The sequence below is a fragment of the Medicago truncatula genome, chromosome 7, assembly GCF_003473485.1.
Source record: "Medicago truncatula cultivar Jemalong A17 chromosome 7, MtrunA17r5.0-ANR, whole genome shotgun sequence".
Lineage (NCBI taxonomy): Eukaryota > Viridiplantae > Streptophyta > Magnoliopsida > Fabales > Fabaceae > Medicago > Medicago truncatula.
The window spans coordinates 34,365,009-34,381,967 of record NC_053048.1 but is presented as its reverse complement, the minus strand read 5'-3'; the positions used below and the strand labels follow the sequence as shown (position 1 = coordinate 34,381,967).

The window sequence follows — 16,959 nt, the reverse complement described above, 5'->3', positions numbered from 1 at the left end:
ACATTTACACTTATTTCAACTATACTTTTAGAATATTAAAACTGTAAAGTTTCAAGCCCCTTATACTTTACAATTGTCGTCCTTCCTTCCATCTCTAAGAAATAGTATTATTATAACAACCGGTGAGTGATTAGATTAAAGTGTGTTTCTAACATTATTCATCAAATCACACATGAATTTAATGACAAATCTTTACTTACTTGTAATGGACACTGCCTTTAACATTCATTTTGATCCAACTTTTGGAGGTTGAGAAGTAGTTTATGGTTAAGTTGATTGTGCTTTTATGGGAAATCTAAGCCTAAGAATATATCTCGACACTCCAGACCGTTTCTTTATAGGGAAAAGCTAACTTGTGCTCTTAAGGGCACATGTTAAGACTTTTTATATATCTAAATCTAGCTAAACCAAGACTTCAAAATATTGTAAATCCCATATTGCTTTTAAATTCCGTGACACTCTAAAATCACCCGTGAAATTCCCATAACACAATAGTATCACACATCTATTAACTTTACTGAAATGTGAGATTATCAACCAAATCCTGCCAGTGTAACAAACACTTCTGTGTCTAAACAACCAATTGCAGAGAAATTAAAAAAAAAAAAAAAATTAACTGCTAATTTGATTCACAATAAATGACAGAAAGCAGTTGGGAGAAAGACCTTCATTCCTTGGAAATGAAGATTCACATTTAATTATACATTCAATAAACTTCCTAGTTTACAGGGTCATATAATACATTTCACCTCTTAAAAGTACATTATATGAATAACAGGTGACCAGTTAAATTCTATTTAGCTGCATTCATCTTCTCAGAGTGTCTCCAAAATGACTCTAGTGAATTTTACATGTGTTGATGTATATCCATCAGGATTGCTGCTTTGAAAAGTAAAGCTTCAAAGCAGGAAAAAAACTTCCTGGTTTGTGTATATGATTTCAGAATAACTGGAAAAATAAACTAGTAGAGCCATCACCAAATGACCTGAGGTCTGCAGGTTTTACCAAAGCCCTGCACAATGGGCATGTCCTTTCCCTCTCAAACCTGGCAAATAAGATAGATAATCAGGAGCCCAAATAAACATATGAAGAAAAATTAAATATAGTAATAAACATGAAGCAATACAATTACAAAACATGTTGACCCCAATACTAAAATTAAGAAAGCAACCCATAACCACATTTGTAGACCAGATGATCAAAATAGTGGTGTAATCAGGTGGGAGTTTAGCATATCTACCCCAAATTATTAAATTTAAATCTTAGGTTCTAGCATCTCTAAATCACATCGTATCCTGAAATCATGTGTCATCATCACAGCCATACATGTCAAATCAAATCAAATCAAGTCAATATTAATTTCCACTTGATTCGTTTAATTAATATCTTTTTAGGGCATCCCGGTGCATTTAAGCTCCCGCATACGCAGGGTCTGGGGAAAGGGTCCCCCACCATTTTGGTGTATTACACAGCCTTGCCCTGATTTTTACACAAGAGGTTGTTTCCAGGACTTTGACCTCATGTGACTTGTCTAATTAATATCTAAATAATACAACTATTAAATCTATTTAAAATCTGTATTTTTATATTTACCAATTAAATTGATTTTTTAAAATACCTTTTTAATCTGATTTTTCACATTTTGTAAACTACCCATTTGGTACTTGCTATTTTCTTATATAAGCACCGTACTTGCTAGTTTAACTCTAATGTAAATGTCAATTTTATATTCTAAAGCAGACCAGTGCAAAAAGTAACAGCAAAGCAAGTCTCACCATTCTGATACACAGTCTTCACAGAAAATGTGTTTACAACGAAGTAAGATTGGGGCATGCATCTTCTCTTGACAAATGGCACAAAGATCACCGGCTGCAATGACCTGTCATCAGATAAATTACTTGCATGAACAACTTGCTGCTCCCTTACATGCACATAGCAGGTTAAAAAGCTCATAACACAGCCGAAAGAATGAGAAGTGCATAAACATTAGATCTCATAATCAATTGGACCGTGAAACTTTAAAAGCAATCAACAATTCCTAGTGTTAATTAATTTTTACTTAAGTTTGTCTCAATCCTACATCGATTAAACAAAATTAAAACATTCCCTGCTCATATTGATAAGCCCGGTATTTCTCACATTGTTCATTTTATGTCAATTTTATATTCTATTAACTTGTGCATTTTTTATTAATGATATAACTTTTTAATAAATAATTGTTGCTTTAACATGTGCAATATTCCACATGTTAGACAAACCCATTTATTAATTAGCCAATGCTCACCAAAAAAAAAGTTATTGATTGGCCAAAAAAATACTAGGGTTTATAGAAGAGTACATTGTACATACTTGAGTGGAGTTAACTGAACTACCTCTCTGTAACAATATAGATGACCACAAACAAAATTGGGAAAGTAAACATGAAACAACATGTCAGCAAACTGATCAAATATCAACAAATTGTCATTTAACAACAAAAACAGTAATTTGCAGAGACAATGGATGAACACTGAAAATTTAACAATTGATTGGTCAACACCAAGATCAATAATGATCACATATGATGGCCACCAAGTACCTGCTCTGATGTTGCATGAGCACCATAGTGCACTTCTTTACGTGACAATGCTTTCACCGCAGCAAAGAAGGATTGCACCTGAAAACCAATACACAGTTAAGAGAAGAACCACCAGATGCCAACCCATGCTATACATGTACAGTACTCTTATTGTAAATAAAAAAAAAGTTAAGGGCATTACGTTGTAGCCTATCTAAATGACTTCATCATAGTTTTAATCATTAGCACGTCCACACAAATGATTAAACAATAAGTAAAAACAGTTAACAAACCAGAAAAGATCTCACAAACTTCACTTAAAAACTTAAACTCTTATAAATCATCAAAGCCCAATAGTAAAAATGTTAAAAATAGTTGTTGGTACTAACCATGAATCAAAAAGAGGGGGGGAAGCCTTTGAGAGACTCATTTATAACTACTCAATATCAATGAGGTTTGTTTACATCAATATAATAAAGAGGTAACTTCCATCCTTTTTTACTGAAGCTGATATTAACAGTTTTAACAAAGAGGCGTGTTTCTACAAATATAATATATTTACAGCTTGATCTATCCCACAAGCAAGATAACAGAACTAGTATCACATTGTTTAGTTTAACAAATAAATAAAGGAAAAGAAAATGTCTAAATAATGGAATTATGCACAACTTGAAAATATTTGTTTCTATTTAGGCGAATGAGAGACGCTATAAGGATACTCTCTACACATGGCTACATACATAAAAACATAAATTGAGGGGATAACTTACCTTTTCAACGACAGATGTGAGCTTAAATGTTAGATACAATCCTGTCATCAGTGATGAAAAGAGGCTTCCATATTCTTTGTTCAGGAAGAAACGATACCAAACTGGTGCTGGCAACAAGGCTCGGTAAAGTAAGAGAAGGTATTCGACTAAAGTCAGCATTTGCCCCTGATTAATGAATGAAGGTACAATCAGAATTTAATGTGAAAGAGAACCACAGATCCTGAACCCAAAACTCTTGGTAATAATATAATTTAAAGGAAAGAAAAATGCCATCTTCGCATATTCTTCTTTTCCCAAAACATCAAACACTTGGGTTAAATTTCCCTAGTGCTCCATAATTTATTACCTCACCTGCTTACGATAATTGCGGCCTCTGCTGTTCTTATAATACATTAACAATATACACTTGACTACCATTGCAGCCTGGCGCGCCAAAGTATCTGAAATTTTAAAATACAATTTGTAAACCAATGAAATTAATCCTCTGCCCATTGAATTTCAAACAAAGAATAAATAATTTCATATTGGGCAGCCTCTAAGAGTTTCCATGCTAACAGGTCAAAAGAGATCACTGGAAATGGCTGGAATGAATTGTTTAAATTATAACACACGCAATTAAAATGAAGGAAAATCCATGCTACTAGTAAATGATGGACAGAATATAAATTATCCATTCTGTGAAACATCTGTTACCACTAATAGGAAAAAAATTAGAAAATCATTCAGAAACAAGAATCAATTGAGCACTCGTGAAGATATTTTTCAATGGCAACATAATGGAAGTACAAACCCCTACATAATAGAGTAAAGTAAGATACATTTGAACCTTTTCTCTTGAATACACTCAACAGCAGCAGGTTAGTTGCAAAGAAAAACTAAATAACATAAGATTGCCATAAGTAGAACAAAAAGACAAGCATACAAGTATAATCAATGAGAAACATAGCCAGTAATATTAGGAGGGAGAAACACACCATTCACCATGATGATGAAAATAGCATGCCAGAAAGGCGGTATCTCCTTGGGAGGAAGCATGACTAACGGATACATTAGATCATCATTCTGATACCACCAATAAACACTAACCACATGAAGTGTAAACGCAACCGAAATTCCAATCAAAACTGGCATTTTCCTCTCTCCCTGCGATATTTACATACATCAACAAACAGCACAATATTTATACACATTAACAACACTTTTTTCTCACATCTCAAAAACAATGAACACAGAATCACAAACTCTCATACCTTCAAAGCCGTTTGTTTCCGCAGAATGTCATTTGACTTAAAAAGCACAGCAGCAATCCAAATGGTAACAAAAAACCCTGCAACCACAAAGATCACCAAACTTTAAACAGATTATTTCAAATCAAATCAAGAAAGGGTAAAAATCCAATCTTTAAATACAAAAAAGTACAATAAACAATCTGTATAGTTTGGTTTTCATTGAGAATGAACCTTGCAAATGTTGGCGAATGAAAACCACCAAAAGAAGCAAAGAAAACGGCAAGACTTGTTCAATCCACCTAGCAGCATGTTGAATATCGTATCTTTGATAAGAAGAATCTCTCCCATTAGCACCAACGTCACCACCACCACCACCACCACCTGATTCTGCATCAACATTCCCACTCCCCGTCCTCAAAACGCCCTCGACATCGCCATGTTCTGAGGAATTCGTCATCGCAGCCGCACCACCACCATCATTCACCACCAGTGGACTACCCTGTTCATCTCGATGATTATCTTGCTCGTTAGACCCAATGATCCTAATTGAAACCTCACCATCGTTAGGGGCAGAATCGGGAATTGGTTGATGTTGCTGGTTTGACCTCGCCGGAAGAATACCGGAATATTCCAACAGCGCTGATAACGGTGCTTGAATTATGCTTGCAGCCGACGGGAATCCATATCTTCTCGATGATGAAGATGATGCTCCGTTCCCTTCCATTGACGTGAAATCCCAAACCCTAATTCGAAATCATGTAAAAAAATTGAAAATTTGGGGGAAAAGCGTTGACGTTGACGAAAAGGGGGTTAGGGTTTTGGGTTTGAAAAGGGTGAAAATTGATTGAAGAAAAAATGAAAGAGTTGAAATTGGTGAAATGGTTTGTGTGATTTTTCGTTGTGATTCTCGCTCGCTCGCTCTCTGGTGTGTTGTGAGGGAGAATGGCGCCAGAGAGAGAGAGAGAGAGAGAGGAGAGAGAGAATGGAAAAGAGAGAGCTATGTGACAAAGAAGAGATGAAACAAAAGAGAAGCAACCATTTCGGATACTATACTTGCTTTGCTTTCTCATCCCCCCAATTCATATTTTTCATCTCATGTAGGTATGTGTCGATCACATACATGATACATTTTTTTTTTTTTTTAAAGAACACATACATGATACATGTACATGCATCTATACGATACACATAAAATAGATTAAAAGTTAAATATGTTTTTAGTCGTTATAAAGTTTGGAGTTTGAGTTTAGTTTTATCGAATTTTAATAGGCATTTAGTCCATTCAAAATGTGTCTTTGTCTTCCATATCCTTCATGAACCTTAAATTTGATAACCCACGCCACGCCATTTTCGTCCTTTGTTCATGTTTACAACTTAAATAATTAACTTGTTGGCAGATATCAGCATACAGGTGACTAAAAGTTATGTGAATTTTCCTCTTAGTTGACGGAAGGTTAGGCGAAGGCTAAGAAAACCGAATTGAAAAAGTTAATTATTTCTTAAGTCTATTGGCAGAGTATGTGGGTTTTTAAGATCTCTGACTCAGTTAAATCTCGGTAGAACTAGACAATGAGGCTTAAAACTCATGATACATATGTACAGTGTTATTAACCACAAATAGCTATGAGTAAGGAAACACGTTTGTGGGAAGCTTGCGCATTTAGGACCTTTTCAACATATCATGTCGTGAAGGAGGAAGGTGATAGCCAAATGGGGGCGCCGGGAAATCCTTAACGATAGAAAACCAATGCACTAGCTGCAAAACTATACAAGCGAGGCTAGATGTTGTATGACACGTCATTTTGGTCGGTAAGAATATATTTGATGTAAATGCTTATCTTGTACATTGTAAAAGACACACAATCTAATTTCACTATTTTATATTTTTATCTTACTTTTTATATGCATGTACTAGTTAGGCTAGTCAAATGAATGTGTTTAGACTTTAGACTAATTCAAACTGACTTCTTAGAGCTTAGAAGTTCCAAGAAGATTATCTCATAGTTGACCACTATAACTTATAAGTGGTCAACTATGGGATAATCTTCTTCGAACTAGTTTACTATATGCAACTTTTGGTGTCAAAAAGAGATAATTTTGAACACTTATTTAATTTGAGGACTTCATAATGTGAAATGAGATTTTAAGCAATTGCTCAAAATTATTAGTTTAATTTTCTAAACATCGAAGTCGATATAAGATCAAATCTAGTTGCCTATATTACAGGGGCGAACGCAATATAGGGCATGTGTGGCTTTAGCCACATGTCTAATTCCAATATCTTTTTTTTTGGTCAAATGCATCCAAAAGTTCTTTTTAGTTTTTTCGTTTTTCCCAAGTTGGTCTTTAAGTTTCAAAAGTCCCAAATAAGTCCTTTTAGTTTCTGAAACGTTTCAAAATCATATAGTCAACGTTTGAATTGCTGATTTTTTTTAATTGATAGAAATTTTGAACTCAATTTCGTTTTAAATTGAATAGGAACACTTAATTTTTTATGAAAATTGTCTTTTATTCATCACTGTTATTTTGTTTTGCATTTGGGTTTATATGTTTTTCGAATTGTGTATTTGTGATTGCTATAAAGATGTCAAATTAAACATTAGTTGCAAAGCAAGTATAATATTAGGTACTAAGAACACACAATAACTATAACAGTGCTTATAAGGTTTTCCATTATGAAATTTGCTTGTGTTTTATCACATAATGAAACTTTCATCACATAATGACTCAAACCGTGTACCAGTCCCTTTTGCTCCAAATTAATATAAAGATGAAAGTAAAACTGTGACATAAAGATATCAAATTAACGGTCACATTATCTTGTTTTAAATGGAGACTGACAGACATTATGACTTTGAAACATTTTAGAAACTAAAATGACCTAGACTCCATTTGAATTGGTTTATTTTGAATTTATATGGGCTTATCTACTCCCATAAATCTTTTTAAAGATGTTTGGGTAAATAAATAAAAATATTTTAATTATAATAGTTATCTTTGGCGGTGGTGTACGAATAACAAAATTGCTATATGCATTAATAAAATATAAATAAGAAATAAAAGCATAGAGAAAGGAAAAGAAGCCTGGGGAGAGAACGGCGGTTTCCAGAATTACTCTACAAACAACCTGCTCAACGACTCAAATCTTTCTCTCCCTGTTCTCACTCACTCTAACTCTAAGATAAGCCAATTCATTCTCCAATTTTCTGGAATGACTATTAGTATTTTTTTTCCTTGCATCTAAAGAATCACTCAGGCCTTAAGTTTATTTGATTCACATCATTTTGGATTTGGTTTTGGAATTTCAATGTGCATTTCATTTTGTTTCAGGAATGCTACAGAAAAAGCCAGTGGTTGGCCTCTCATGGCAACCACAGTTGCCTATACCATCTCTGTCAAAGGCAACAGGTGATCCATCTCAAACAAACACACCAAGTACCACTATTTGGATAGGTTAATGTTGCCTTACAATTATTCTTCTCATAGTATTGGTCTCATTCTTCTTGCTGGTGATATTAAGCTTTCAATGATCGGTGGATTTGGCTACCTCACTTGAGTTTTTGCCCCAACAAATAATTATTAGCCCTGATCTATAAATTCAATTTATATGTTTGATAAGAATATTGATGTCAGACTTTCTTTACATTGTGAAATAAACTGCAATGCTGATGGATGTGTACATTGAAAGTGTAATTAGAAATGTTAAGACCGTAGTTCATTGGTTCATATCTATACATTTTAAAATAATTTTAGACATATTTTTACAGCATTTGCTAACATGGATTTCAATGTATCCATCAATATATGCCAAGCTAACTAACTTTATTGTGTGTACGCAATTTCTCTCATGGCTTTGGATGCTATTGATCCAAAGCGGCACTACAAGAAGAGTGGTTCAAAATCAAAGGCTCTTCCAAACTACTTTCAGGCAAGTTCGGTGCTGTTGTGCGTCCCATCAAAATTTGATTTCTGTTCAACATCTTTTACCTTTTTGTTGTGATTTGAATATGATCAGGTGGGAACAATGGTAGGAAAGAATCAATTGCAGATGAGTTGCTTTCTGATCAAAACCTTTCAGCTTACAGGTAAGATAGGCATTGGAAAACATATTTGCCTGGTTAAGTTTAAAAGAGCATGCAATGCATCCATTTTGTATGTGCTTATTCTAGCTAGCCTTCATTTGAGTGAATCAATGTTGAAAATTCCCATTAGAGTGTAGTATTATCGTAAGAGTACTCGTAAACGCGCAAAAGAAAGGAGGAAGTACTGAGTTTCACACACCTATATATGAATTTTGTTCACATGCCAATAAATTAATGCTATGAAACAGGTTACAATTACAGAGTTCATGTAAAATAACTAAAGAATGTTGTTATATTTTGTACGTTTGTGGTCAATGTTGAGTCTTATTTTTTGTATTATGGAAATTCATTTGATAGCACTTTGTACATGCACACAATGGTGAATTATATCAGTCAAAATCCATTCATTCAATCTCCTATGGATTCATCTTTTTATGAAAAAGTAAAATAAACAAACTATTAGCTCCCTCATGGATGCTCCAATTAGTATTCAGTGATGACTTTCATGAAGTCAACCTTGATATCATTCTAGAACTATTTAGACTCCAAAGTTCACCAATCGAACCAAGACTTTTTTTTTAATTTAGATTTTGTAATGTACTTTTGTTTTCGTTTTAATCCATTTAATATACTCCCTCCATCTTTTTTTACGAACACTTTCACACTTTTCACATATACTAAGACAAATTTGTAGTAAAATTAACGTGTACATTACTAAAAAAAAATTGTGCTTAGATATCAATATTGATTTTTGGGTTAATTAAGTTTTTAGTCTCTATAAATATTTGCAGTTTTGTTTTTAGTCCCTACAAAATAAAATCACACTTTTTAGTCTCGGTGACATTTTCCTTAAGCATTTTAGGGATCAAAAATGTTGATGGAAATTTTTTACAGGGACTAAAAATGCTGATGGAAAATTTTATAGGAACTAAAAAATGTGATTTTATTTTGTAGGGGCTAAAAAGAAAATTATGAATATTTATAGGGACCATTTACTTAATTAACCCTTGATTTTTCATCTTTCAAAAAAATTAGTATCATACCATTTATTACTTTCTCTTCTTCAATTCTTTAATTTATCTTTTTCACACAATTTATTAAAGACAATTTGTAAAACAACACACAATATCTTTACCTTAAAAAAAAACTCAATATTTTTTTCGATACAAAATTAATTATATTTCTTAATACGTGTGAAATGCTCAAAACGTCTTATAATTTAGGACAAATGGAGTAATTTATTAGTATAAGTTACTTTAGCAAGTGTCAATAAATCTCAACTCTTTAAAATTGTGTTTATAATAGAAATGATATTTATACAATTATTTTGCGACAACTTGTAAACAATTTTATCTCTTATACTCACATGATGTTTTTATCATCTATCTTTTCCTTTTTCTTTGAGAAAAAAGAAGGTTATCATAAAAATTGTCATCTCTACAAATATCATTACTTTCTTAAGCGCGTGCTTGGGACATTTCAATTTCTTAGACCGTATATTTTCTAGGAGCAATGATATTTGTACAATTATTTGGTACAATCTATTTGACAACCTTCCTTTTCTCTCTTTTCATTGGTCAAAAACAATGGAGAGAGAAAAAGAAAGAGAGATAGTAAGAATATAATGTGAGTATGAGAAAGAAAGTTGTCACATAGTAGTTATACAAATATCATTTCTCATTTTCTAGTAAACAAGGGTCACCTCTTCCTTCCAAGGAGCCATAGTTGATAGTTCAGTTTGGTGCTTGGTAAAAACATGGGGGACCAAAAAATGTATGCAATCAAAGTAGGGATTAATATCAGAAGCTTGCATATTTGTAGGGAATTCGAACATATTTAACCATTTGTTTCGTCGGTATATACACGTTATTTTATGTAAGGTAGTACACCTAAAAGGCATTTTAATGTACTTGCATATTAGTACTATTTTCCACAATTACTTTAAAATCATTTTTTCTCCCTAAAACAAAGTTAAAATCATTTTCCATAACATCAAAACTTTAAAACTAAATTTTGATTTTTTATTTTATTACAATGAGTTGATATTTGAAACTTGTCACATCAAAACAAACTTAAGATTCATAAAATATTTACGATGTCTCGACCAACAAAATCTTAACATTAACCGTTGTAGTTGAATCGACATCCTTGAAAATATGATGAGTCATTTTTTTTTTATCATCGGTATCTTCTAAAGAACACATACTTCAAAATAGATGACATACTGGTATTCGATACGTATCACGTACAGTACTGATACCTGTCTAATACGACTCGATACGTATAAGAAGAGTATCCGAAGATTAAATTTTATTTTAAAAAAAAATAAAAAAAATTGATCAATACTTTTCAGATACATCGGGGATACACGAGGGATAGGCGGAGGAAAACCGTTACGCGTGAAATACATGATGTTTTATATTATTTTTGGGATATATGTAATTGACTAACTAATGATGTTATCTTTTTTATCACTTTCTTTATCATCAATATTATTTATATTTCTATTTCTATTGTTGTCCACTATTTATTGTCTCTTTTTTGTTGTTTTGAAAATGATACTATTGTTGATCGTCGTGTGAAGACGGTTTCATTGTTCTGCCTTATTGTTGTATTTGTTAATGTCTATTTGACCTAGGTTTTTCACCTATTCTTTTGCCTTTGCGTTTTAGTTTATATTTTAAATTTTAATTTATAATTTAAATTTAAGTTTTTATTAAAGTATCTCAACCATATCGTATCTTGAATTTTAGAATTTTCCCATATTAATGCACTGGTATCATATTGTATCTATATTGTATAAAGTATCGTATAAGTATACGAGGCTTATCAACTTAAGTTGGCAAAACATTTAATATTAAGAATCATAAACACTTTCCTTCTGTTTCCCATTGATCTTTATTTTCTCACATGGCCTTTCTGTCTTTTATTATCATTCATCACTATTTCTTTGCTGGTTTGTTTGGTTGGTGAGCCCCCCCAATGTCCATCTAAAGCTCTAAAACTCACAACTTATCTCTCTACTTGTTCTCTTTTCTCTCTCACTCACTCTTTCCTCAAAAAGTCACAAAAACCAGCTTGCATTTTACACAAAAATAGCTTATTTTTCTCTTCCACTATAAACTCATTCACATTCATTCACTGTTCAAACCATAAAGAAAAAAAATAGAAATCAACTTGGACATGTCATTGTCCACTAGCTTTTTGCAATAGGAGTTGTTTGCTCTAAGCTACAAGCAGTGATGATTTTCTTGAAGATTATTGGCATACACAAACCAAGAAACTTTCTTGTTTTGTTGGATGAGACACTCAAAGTTTGAAGCTGTTGTGTTTCTTTGTTTGTGTTTTTTCAGTTCAAGTACATAGGTGACAGCTGTTGTGAAACCCTCAAATAAAGACAGTTTTTTTAAGGTAATAATTATCTTTATTTACCTTGTCTCTTGGTGAATATCAAAGGAAATCTAAAAGGGTCATGGATCTGCTTCTCAGAATCTCATTTTGATCTACAACATTGATTTTCAGTTTCTTCAGGTTTTTTTGTTCTCAAAATTGTTGTTTTATTGAGAGAGAGAGAGAGAGAGAGAGAGAGGGTAGAACACTAGAACCAGAAGAAGCTTATCAAGTATATTGAGTGAGTTTTTACCTATTTGGCCTTGTTGCTTTTTGCAAGGATTCTTGAGAGAAAAGATTAGCATTTTGCAACGGTTGAAATCTTCAAAGCTGCTTTAATACTAATACCCCCCAAGTGAATATTTTTCTTTAACAAAGCAAAACGTGCCTTCAAGTTTCAATCTTTAAAGACCCCTTTTGAAGAAATTTATTGCATTTCCTTCAGTTACAATCTTGTTGTCAAGTATTCGTTGATGGTATATATGCTATAATATTGCATTGGAGTTATAGTTTTGAGTACAAGGTGAATATCAAATAGACACAGAGTCACATTGAGCTGAGCTAAATTATTCATGAAGTTTCCTTATCCAAGCACAATGATGCTTGTTTTGCTTCTTGCTTTTCTATGCTTTGAATCACTTCCTCATGTTATGGCTCAATCTTCTTCAAATAAAGAAGCAAAGGCTTTGGATGCAATTCTCCAACAATATGCTTACAAGGCTTTGGCGAATCCGAAAACAGGTACCGTTTACAATGCAACTCAACTTCCTTCAAATTTAACTGGAGTTAAGGTTGCAGCATTAAGATTAAGGAGTGGAAGTTTAAGGAGAAAAGGGTTTGACATGTACAATGAGTTTGAAATTCCCAATGGACTCATTGTGAGTCCTTATGTTGAAAGATTGGTTTTTGTGTATCAAAATCTAGGTAAATTGTCAAACAAGTATTATCCTTTGCCTAATTACACTTACTTGGCACCGGTTTTGGGACTATTAGCTTATGATGCTGCAAATTTGTCAGCTACAAATTTATCAGAACTTGATGTAAATGCTTCTGGTGACAACATTTTGGTCAAGTTCCAAGATGTTAAATCAGTACCTCATGGAACAGTTGCAAAATGTGTTTGGTTTGATTTGCAAGGTTCTTCCAATTTCAGCAATGTAAAAGGAGGTAACACATGTTCTACTTCACAACAAGGTCATTTTTCTATAGTGGTTAAGTCCAATGGTGCACCTGGACCAGTTTCTCCGACACCGCATAATCATGGAAAAGGTGAGAAGAAGAGTAGTAAAAAGGTGTGGATTATTGTTGGTTCTGTTGTTGGAGGACTGTTATTGTTGGTTTTATTATCATTTCTAGTTTTGTGTATAAACAAATACAAACAGAAGAAGAAAATGCAAGGTATGGAGAGGGCTGCAGATTCAGGAGAAACTCTTCAAATGGCTTCTGTTGGAGAAACAAAAGCACCTGCTGCAACAGTTACAAGAACACAACCAACACTTGAACATGAATATGCACCTTGACACTACATTTTTTTGCACAATCTTTAGGTGCAGTTGTTCCACTCATATTCAAGTTAATTTACTGTAATCAGAAATTCTTCTAATTACACCTTTTTCTTTTGTGTACATCAGTAATGTTTTTGTTTTGTTTCATGATTCATTGTGGTGTTAATTTAGGAGTCAAAAGTGTTGATTATTATGCCATGAATTTTGGTCTAGTTCCACTGAGTGTGAATAAAAAAAACTTTAGCATCTACTTCATGAGGTTATTTAACTTGTTTTTACTTTTTGTTTTCACATGGTTGAAAGTTGATAGCTTGATATAAATGTTGTGGGCACATTGGTGATCACTGATCAGTTACCATCATTTCTGTTCATTCATTTATGTGAGGGGGAGACCCAAGATGAAATTTCAATATGAACTCTTTTGCTTTGATAACCATGTTATAGGAACGAAGTATCCACAGCTCTTTTGAAACAACTACTCTTCGTCCGAAAACATGGACACATAAGGTGAGTTCTCTTCCACCCCATCTGGATTTTGTCTATAAGCAATCGTTGGATATCAAGCCTTTAACCATTTGCTACGATGCCAACCACATGTTCATAACGATTACGAAGATAATGATTAATAGAAAATATAAAGTACTTAATTATTGAAGGAGTCTCTCCTAATCATTGGTTATTAAATTTAGTGTCTTTTAATTTGTCTCCAAACACAGAAGTGGACAAAAGAAAGTAATCAAAAAAATAAAAAAAAAATAACAAAACTTTTCTGTTGTTGAGTGGCTGGCATTTCAGTGGTCATCAACAAATGAAAAGGACATTGTAATTGTAATGCAGGCAACAATGTCAGGACATGAAGTAAATCTTCATAGTTTTGACAGCAAAGACTTCAACTGATGGCAGCACATGGGAAAGTATACTATTCTTGTGTCAAATAACTTTTCATCTGTTAAGCCATCAAAACACTCCCAAATGCAATTCATATTTAATACTAGTTCTTCTTTTTCAACTAATATAGCACATGAAATTTGTAGTATAGTATGCAATTATTCATCTTAATATTATAGTCTTCTAAGCTACTACATTCCTTTTAATATTAATTATTTGAGTCAACTACTCAATCTTTATATAATAAACAACCTTTTGTCAAAAAGAGATGTAATAAATAATCAAAGAGAACAAAGAAGAAAAATGTGTGTAGCTGCATTGCACGGCTGATATAATTGATGAAGTATGGCATCACATTCACAGCTCAGTGCCACCAACACTAGTCAACTAAAAGCCAATAATTTCGTGTCTTCTAGCTGAAGTATACACAAATTTCTTATTTCTCTTCATTCTATTCTATATTGTTTATTTAAGTAATTTGAGGCCACAACTTCATTCATCCAAGGCATGGAACAGCACATAAAGCAATTTCAATCATACACCTTAATAATATTTATAACATGTTTTTTTTTTTTTAATAGATATATTTATAACATGTTTTAGGAAAACATTTTGGTAGCCATGTTATGTTTATGTGTGTCATTCAATAAGTTGCTCAAGATAAAAGAAAAAAAGAGAAAGGGTCAAATAATCATCTAAGTTTCCCAAAGTAAAATGTGGTTTGAAATGATATAGGAAATCACTTTTCTATTTTTGGTTTCATCTAAGTTATAGTGGTCTAAGGTATCCAAGAATGTGTCAAAATCAAGAAGATACTTATGATGTCAAAACTAGTACAAGAGAGTTATGAACAGGTAAAATGTCACTAACAAACATTTGATATCAAACACATTCTTTTTTTTTTTAATAGATGAAGAAATCTGTTTTCATTTATCATGAGCATTTAAAATCTCATTTGATTCTAAATGGACACTAAATGCTTTTAATGGTCTGAATTTTTGTTATATAGTATAATAAATTTGACAATTTTTGTAATGGATTTTCCTAACATCATCTACTACTCCACGCTCATCAGAAATCGAACTCATCACCACACGTTTGAATGACCTAAATTGCGTAAAACTTGGACCATGCTGGTTATAAAATTTGTTTGATGGGGCATATTCATTTTTCACACAATGTTTGGGTGTGTTTATTCATGAATCAATACACCTTTATGTTTGAATCATTCATGAAGAAAAAACTTGGATGCTTCTCTGATTTAAAACTCATCTTCAAAATCATTTCATATATTCTCTAGTGTATAAGAGTAAGTTAGCAAACCTTTATTTGGTAATATATTATTGAGAGATGAGTTTAAAGTGAGTGTTCAACTCACTTCAACGATGAATCAAACATAAAGCTTAATATCTACACACACTTTATTTCATAAAACAATCATGATCATTATCCTCGTGATTTTCTAACAAATTTGAGAAACCAATTGTGATAAGAACATATATAATATTTTTTATTTATGTAAACATATATAATACGTAAAGTTATAAAACTTATGTTAAATTATGTGACGATTTATAAGCTGTGGGTCAAAGTGGGACGGTTTATATTTTAAATATGAGATATGCAATTTTTATTTCTAACAATCATTATCTTATTACTCATCTGAATCTAAATATTTTATGTGGGATCAATTTATAAAGTGTGAGACTTATATAAATTTTATCAAATAACATAGTGGTGTTTAGAATAGTGTTCGAAAAAGAGTGTATATCATTCCCGATCAATACCTCAAAACTCAAATACTTCGTTGGACCCAAAAATAATTTAATTATTTATGGTATTATTTTATTTTATTTTTTAAAAAATTCCCTATAGAACAAGAAAATAAACGTGATTTATAAATAAAAAAAGAAAATAAACGTGATTTCAATCCATTAAAGCCCAATACAACTTTTGTTAATGGGCCTATCCCATCACTTTTGGCCCATTACTCCATTCATTTAACATTTCTCTTTAGACCCTCTAATATTTCTAAGGTCCCCCAATACATATCTGGTAGTTATCTATCGAATGTACGTTTTTCATAGAAATGTTCATCTTATAGATAACTACCATATGTGTATTTATGGGGCCTTAGAGATATCACGGGGGCCTAAAGAGAAACACTCTCATTCATTTGTCCAAGGATAACCCATTTAATGCTCACAAATGCATATAGCTTTGACGATTGCATTTTAGGCATCTAATGATTGTTCTCAGTCTCAGACATCCACTCGTTCAAAATTTTGGAAATAAGTTGAACCACTTTAAATCGGTTCACCTGATTTAAAAAGTGTTCAGCTTTACTGGATGCCTAAAGAACAAACAATAGTTAACTGTCTATAGTTTTGAAAAAGGGAAATGTTAAAGAGTACCTCTAAAGAAACAAATATAGAAATATTGTATTAGAAATTGATGAAAAGTGGTATATTCAATTTTATAAAAGTAAAAAAATCGTTTTCAATGAAAAGTTTCTATTTTTTACTTTCTTAACTAATG

General features: G+C 32.4%; 3 protein-coding genes across 3 annotated transcripts; 2 read left to right on the top strand and 1 right to left on the bottom strand.

Annotated features, from left to right (window-relative positions):
* Positions 1-508: 508 nt before the first annotated feature.
* LOC11433632 (RING finger and transmembrane domain-containing protein 2) lies at positions 509-5,642 on the bottom strand. The gene is made up of 8 exons (XM_003623610.4): positions 4,788-5,642; positions 4,578-4,654; positions 4,302-4,470; positions 3,679-3,767; positions 3,328-3,492; positions 2,579-2,656; positions 1,776-1,879; positions 509-1,045 (listed from the first exon to the last, which is right to left on the bottom strand). The coding sequence occupies exons 1-8, from the start codon at positions 5,278-5,280 to the stop codon at positions 940-942; spliced, it is 1,281 nt and encodes a 426-aa protein (XP_003623658.1). The 5' UTR covers positions 5,281-5,642; the 3' UTR covers positions 509-939.
* Positions 5,643-7,863: 2,221 nt separating this feature from the next.
* On the top strand, positions 7,864-8,645 carry LOC11435848 (rRNA-processing protein fcf2). The gene is made up of 3 exons (XM_039827972.1): positions 7,864-8,009; positions 8,396-8,488; positions 8,572-8,645. Exons 1-3 carry the CDS (start codon positions 7,889-7,891, stop codon positions 8,643-8,645), a joined length of 288 nt encoding a protein of 95 aa, XP_039683906.1. The 5' UTR covers positions 7,864-7,888.
* Positions 8,646-11,517: 2,872 nt separating this feature from the next.
* LOC11436420 (uncharacterized) lies at positions 11,518-13,824 on the top strand. Its single transcript, XM_003623608.4, has one exon. The coding sequence runs from the start codon at positions 12,601-12,603 to the stop codon at positions 13,546-13,548; it is 948 nt and encodes a 315-aa protein (XP_003623656.2). The 5' UTR covers positions 11,518-12,600; the 3' UTR covers positions 13,549-13,824.
* Positions 13,825-16,959: the final 3,135 nt, after the last annotated feature.

What these genes read in the sequence shown, in the direction of transcription:
- LOC11433632 (XM_003623610.4), bottom strand. Translation starts at nt 5,280, where the DNA reads ATGGAAGGGAACGGAGCATCATCTTCATCATCGAGAAGATATGGATTC. An exon ending in CATTCGCCAACATTTGCAAG is followed by an intron (nt 4,655 to 4,787) that starts GTTCATTCTCAA and finishes TTGTGGTTGCAG; the next exon opens with GGTTTTTTGTTACCATTTGG. An exon ending in GGAAACAAACGGCTTTGAAG is followed by an intron (nt 4,471 to 4,577) that starts GTATGAGAGTTT and finishes TAAATATCGCAG; the next exon opens with GGAGAGAGGAAAATGCCAGT.
- LOC11435848 (XM_039827972.1), top strand. Translation starts at nt 7,889, where the DNA reads ATGCTACAGAAAAAGCCAGTGGTTGGCCTCTCATGGCAACCACAGTTG. An exon ending in AAGTACCACTATTTGGATAG is followed by an intron (nt 8,010 to 8,395) that starts GTTAATGTTGCC and finishes GTGTGTACGCAA; the next exon opens with TTTCTCTCATGGCTTTGGAT. An exon ending in TCCAAACTACTTTCAGGCAA is followed by an intron (nt 8,489 to 8,571) that starts GTTCGGTGCTGT and finishes GAATATGATCAG; the next exon opens with GTGGGAACAATGGTAGGAAA.
- LOC11436420 (XM_003623608.4), top strand. Translation starts at nt 12,601, where the DNA reads ATGAAGTTTCCTTATCCAAGCACAATGATGCTTGTTTTGCTTCTTGCT.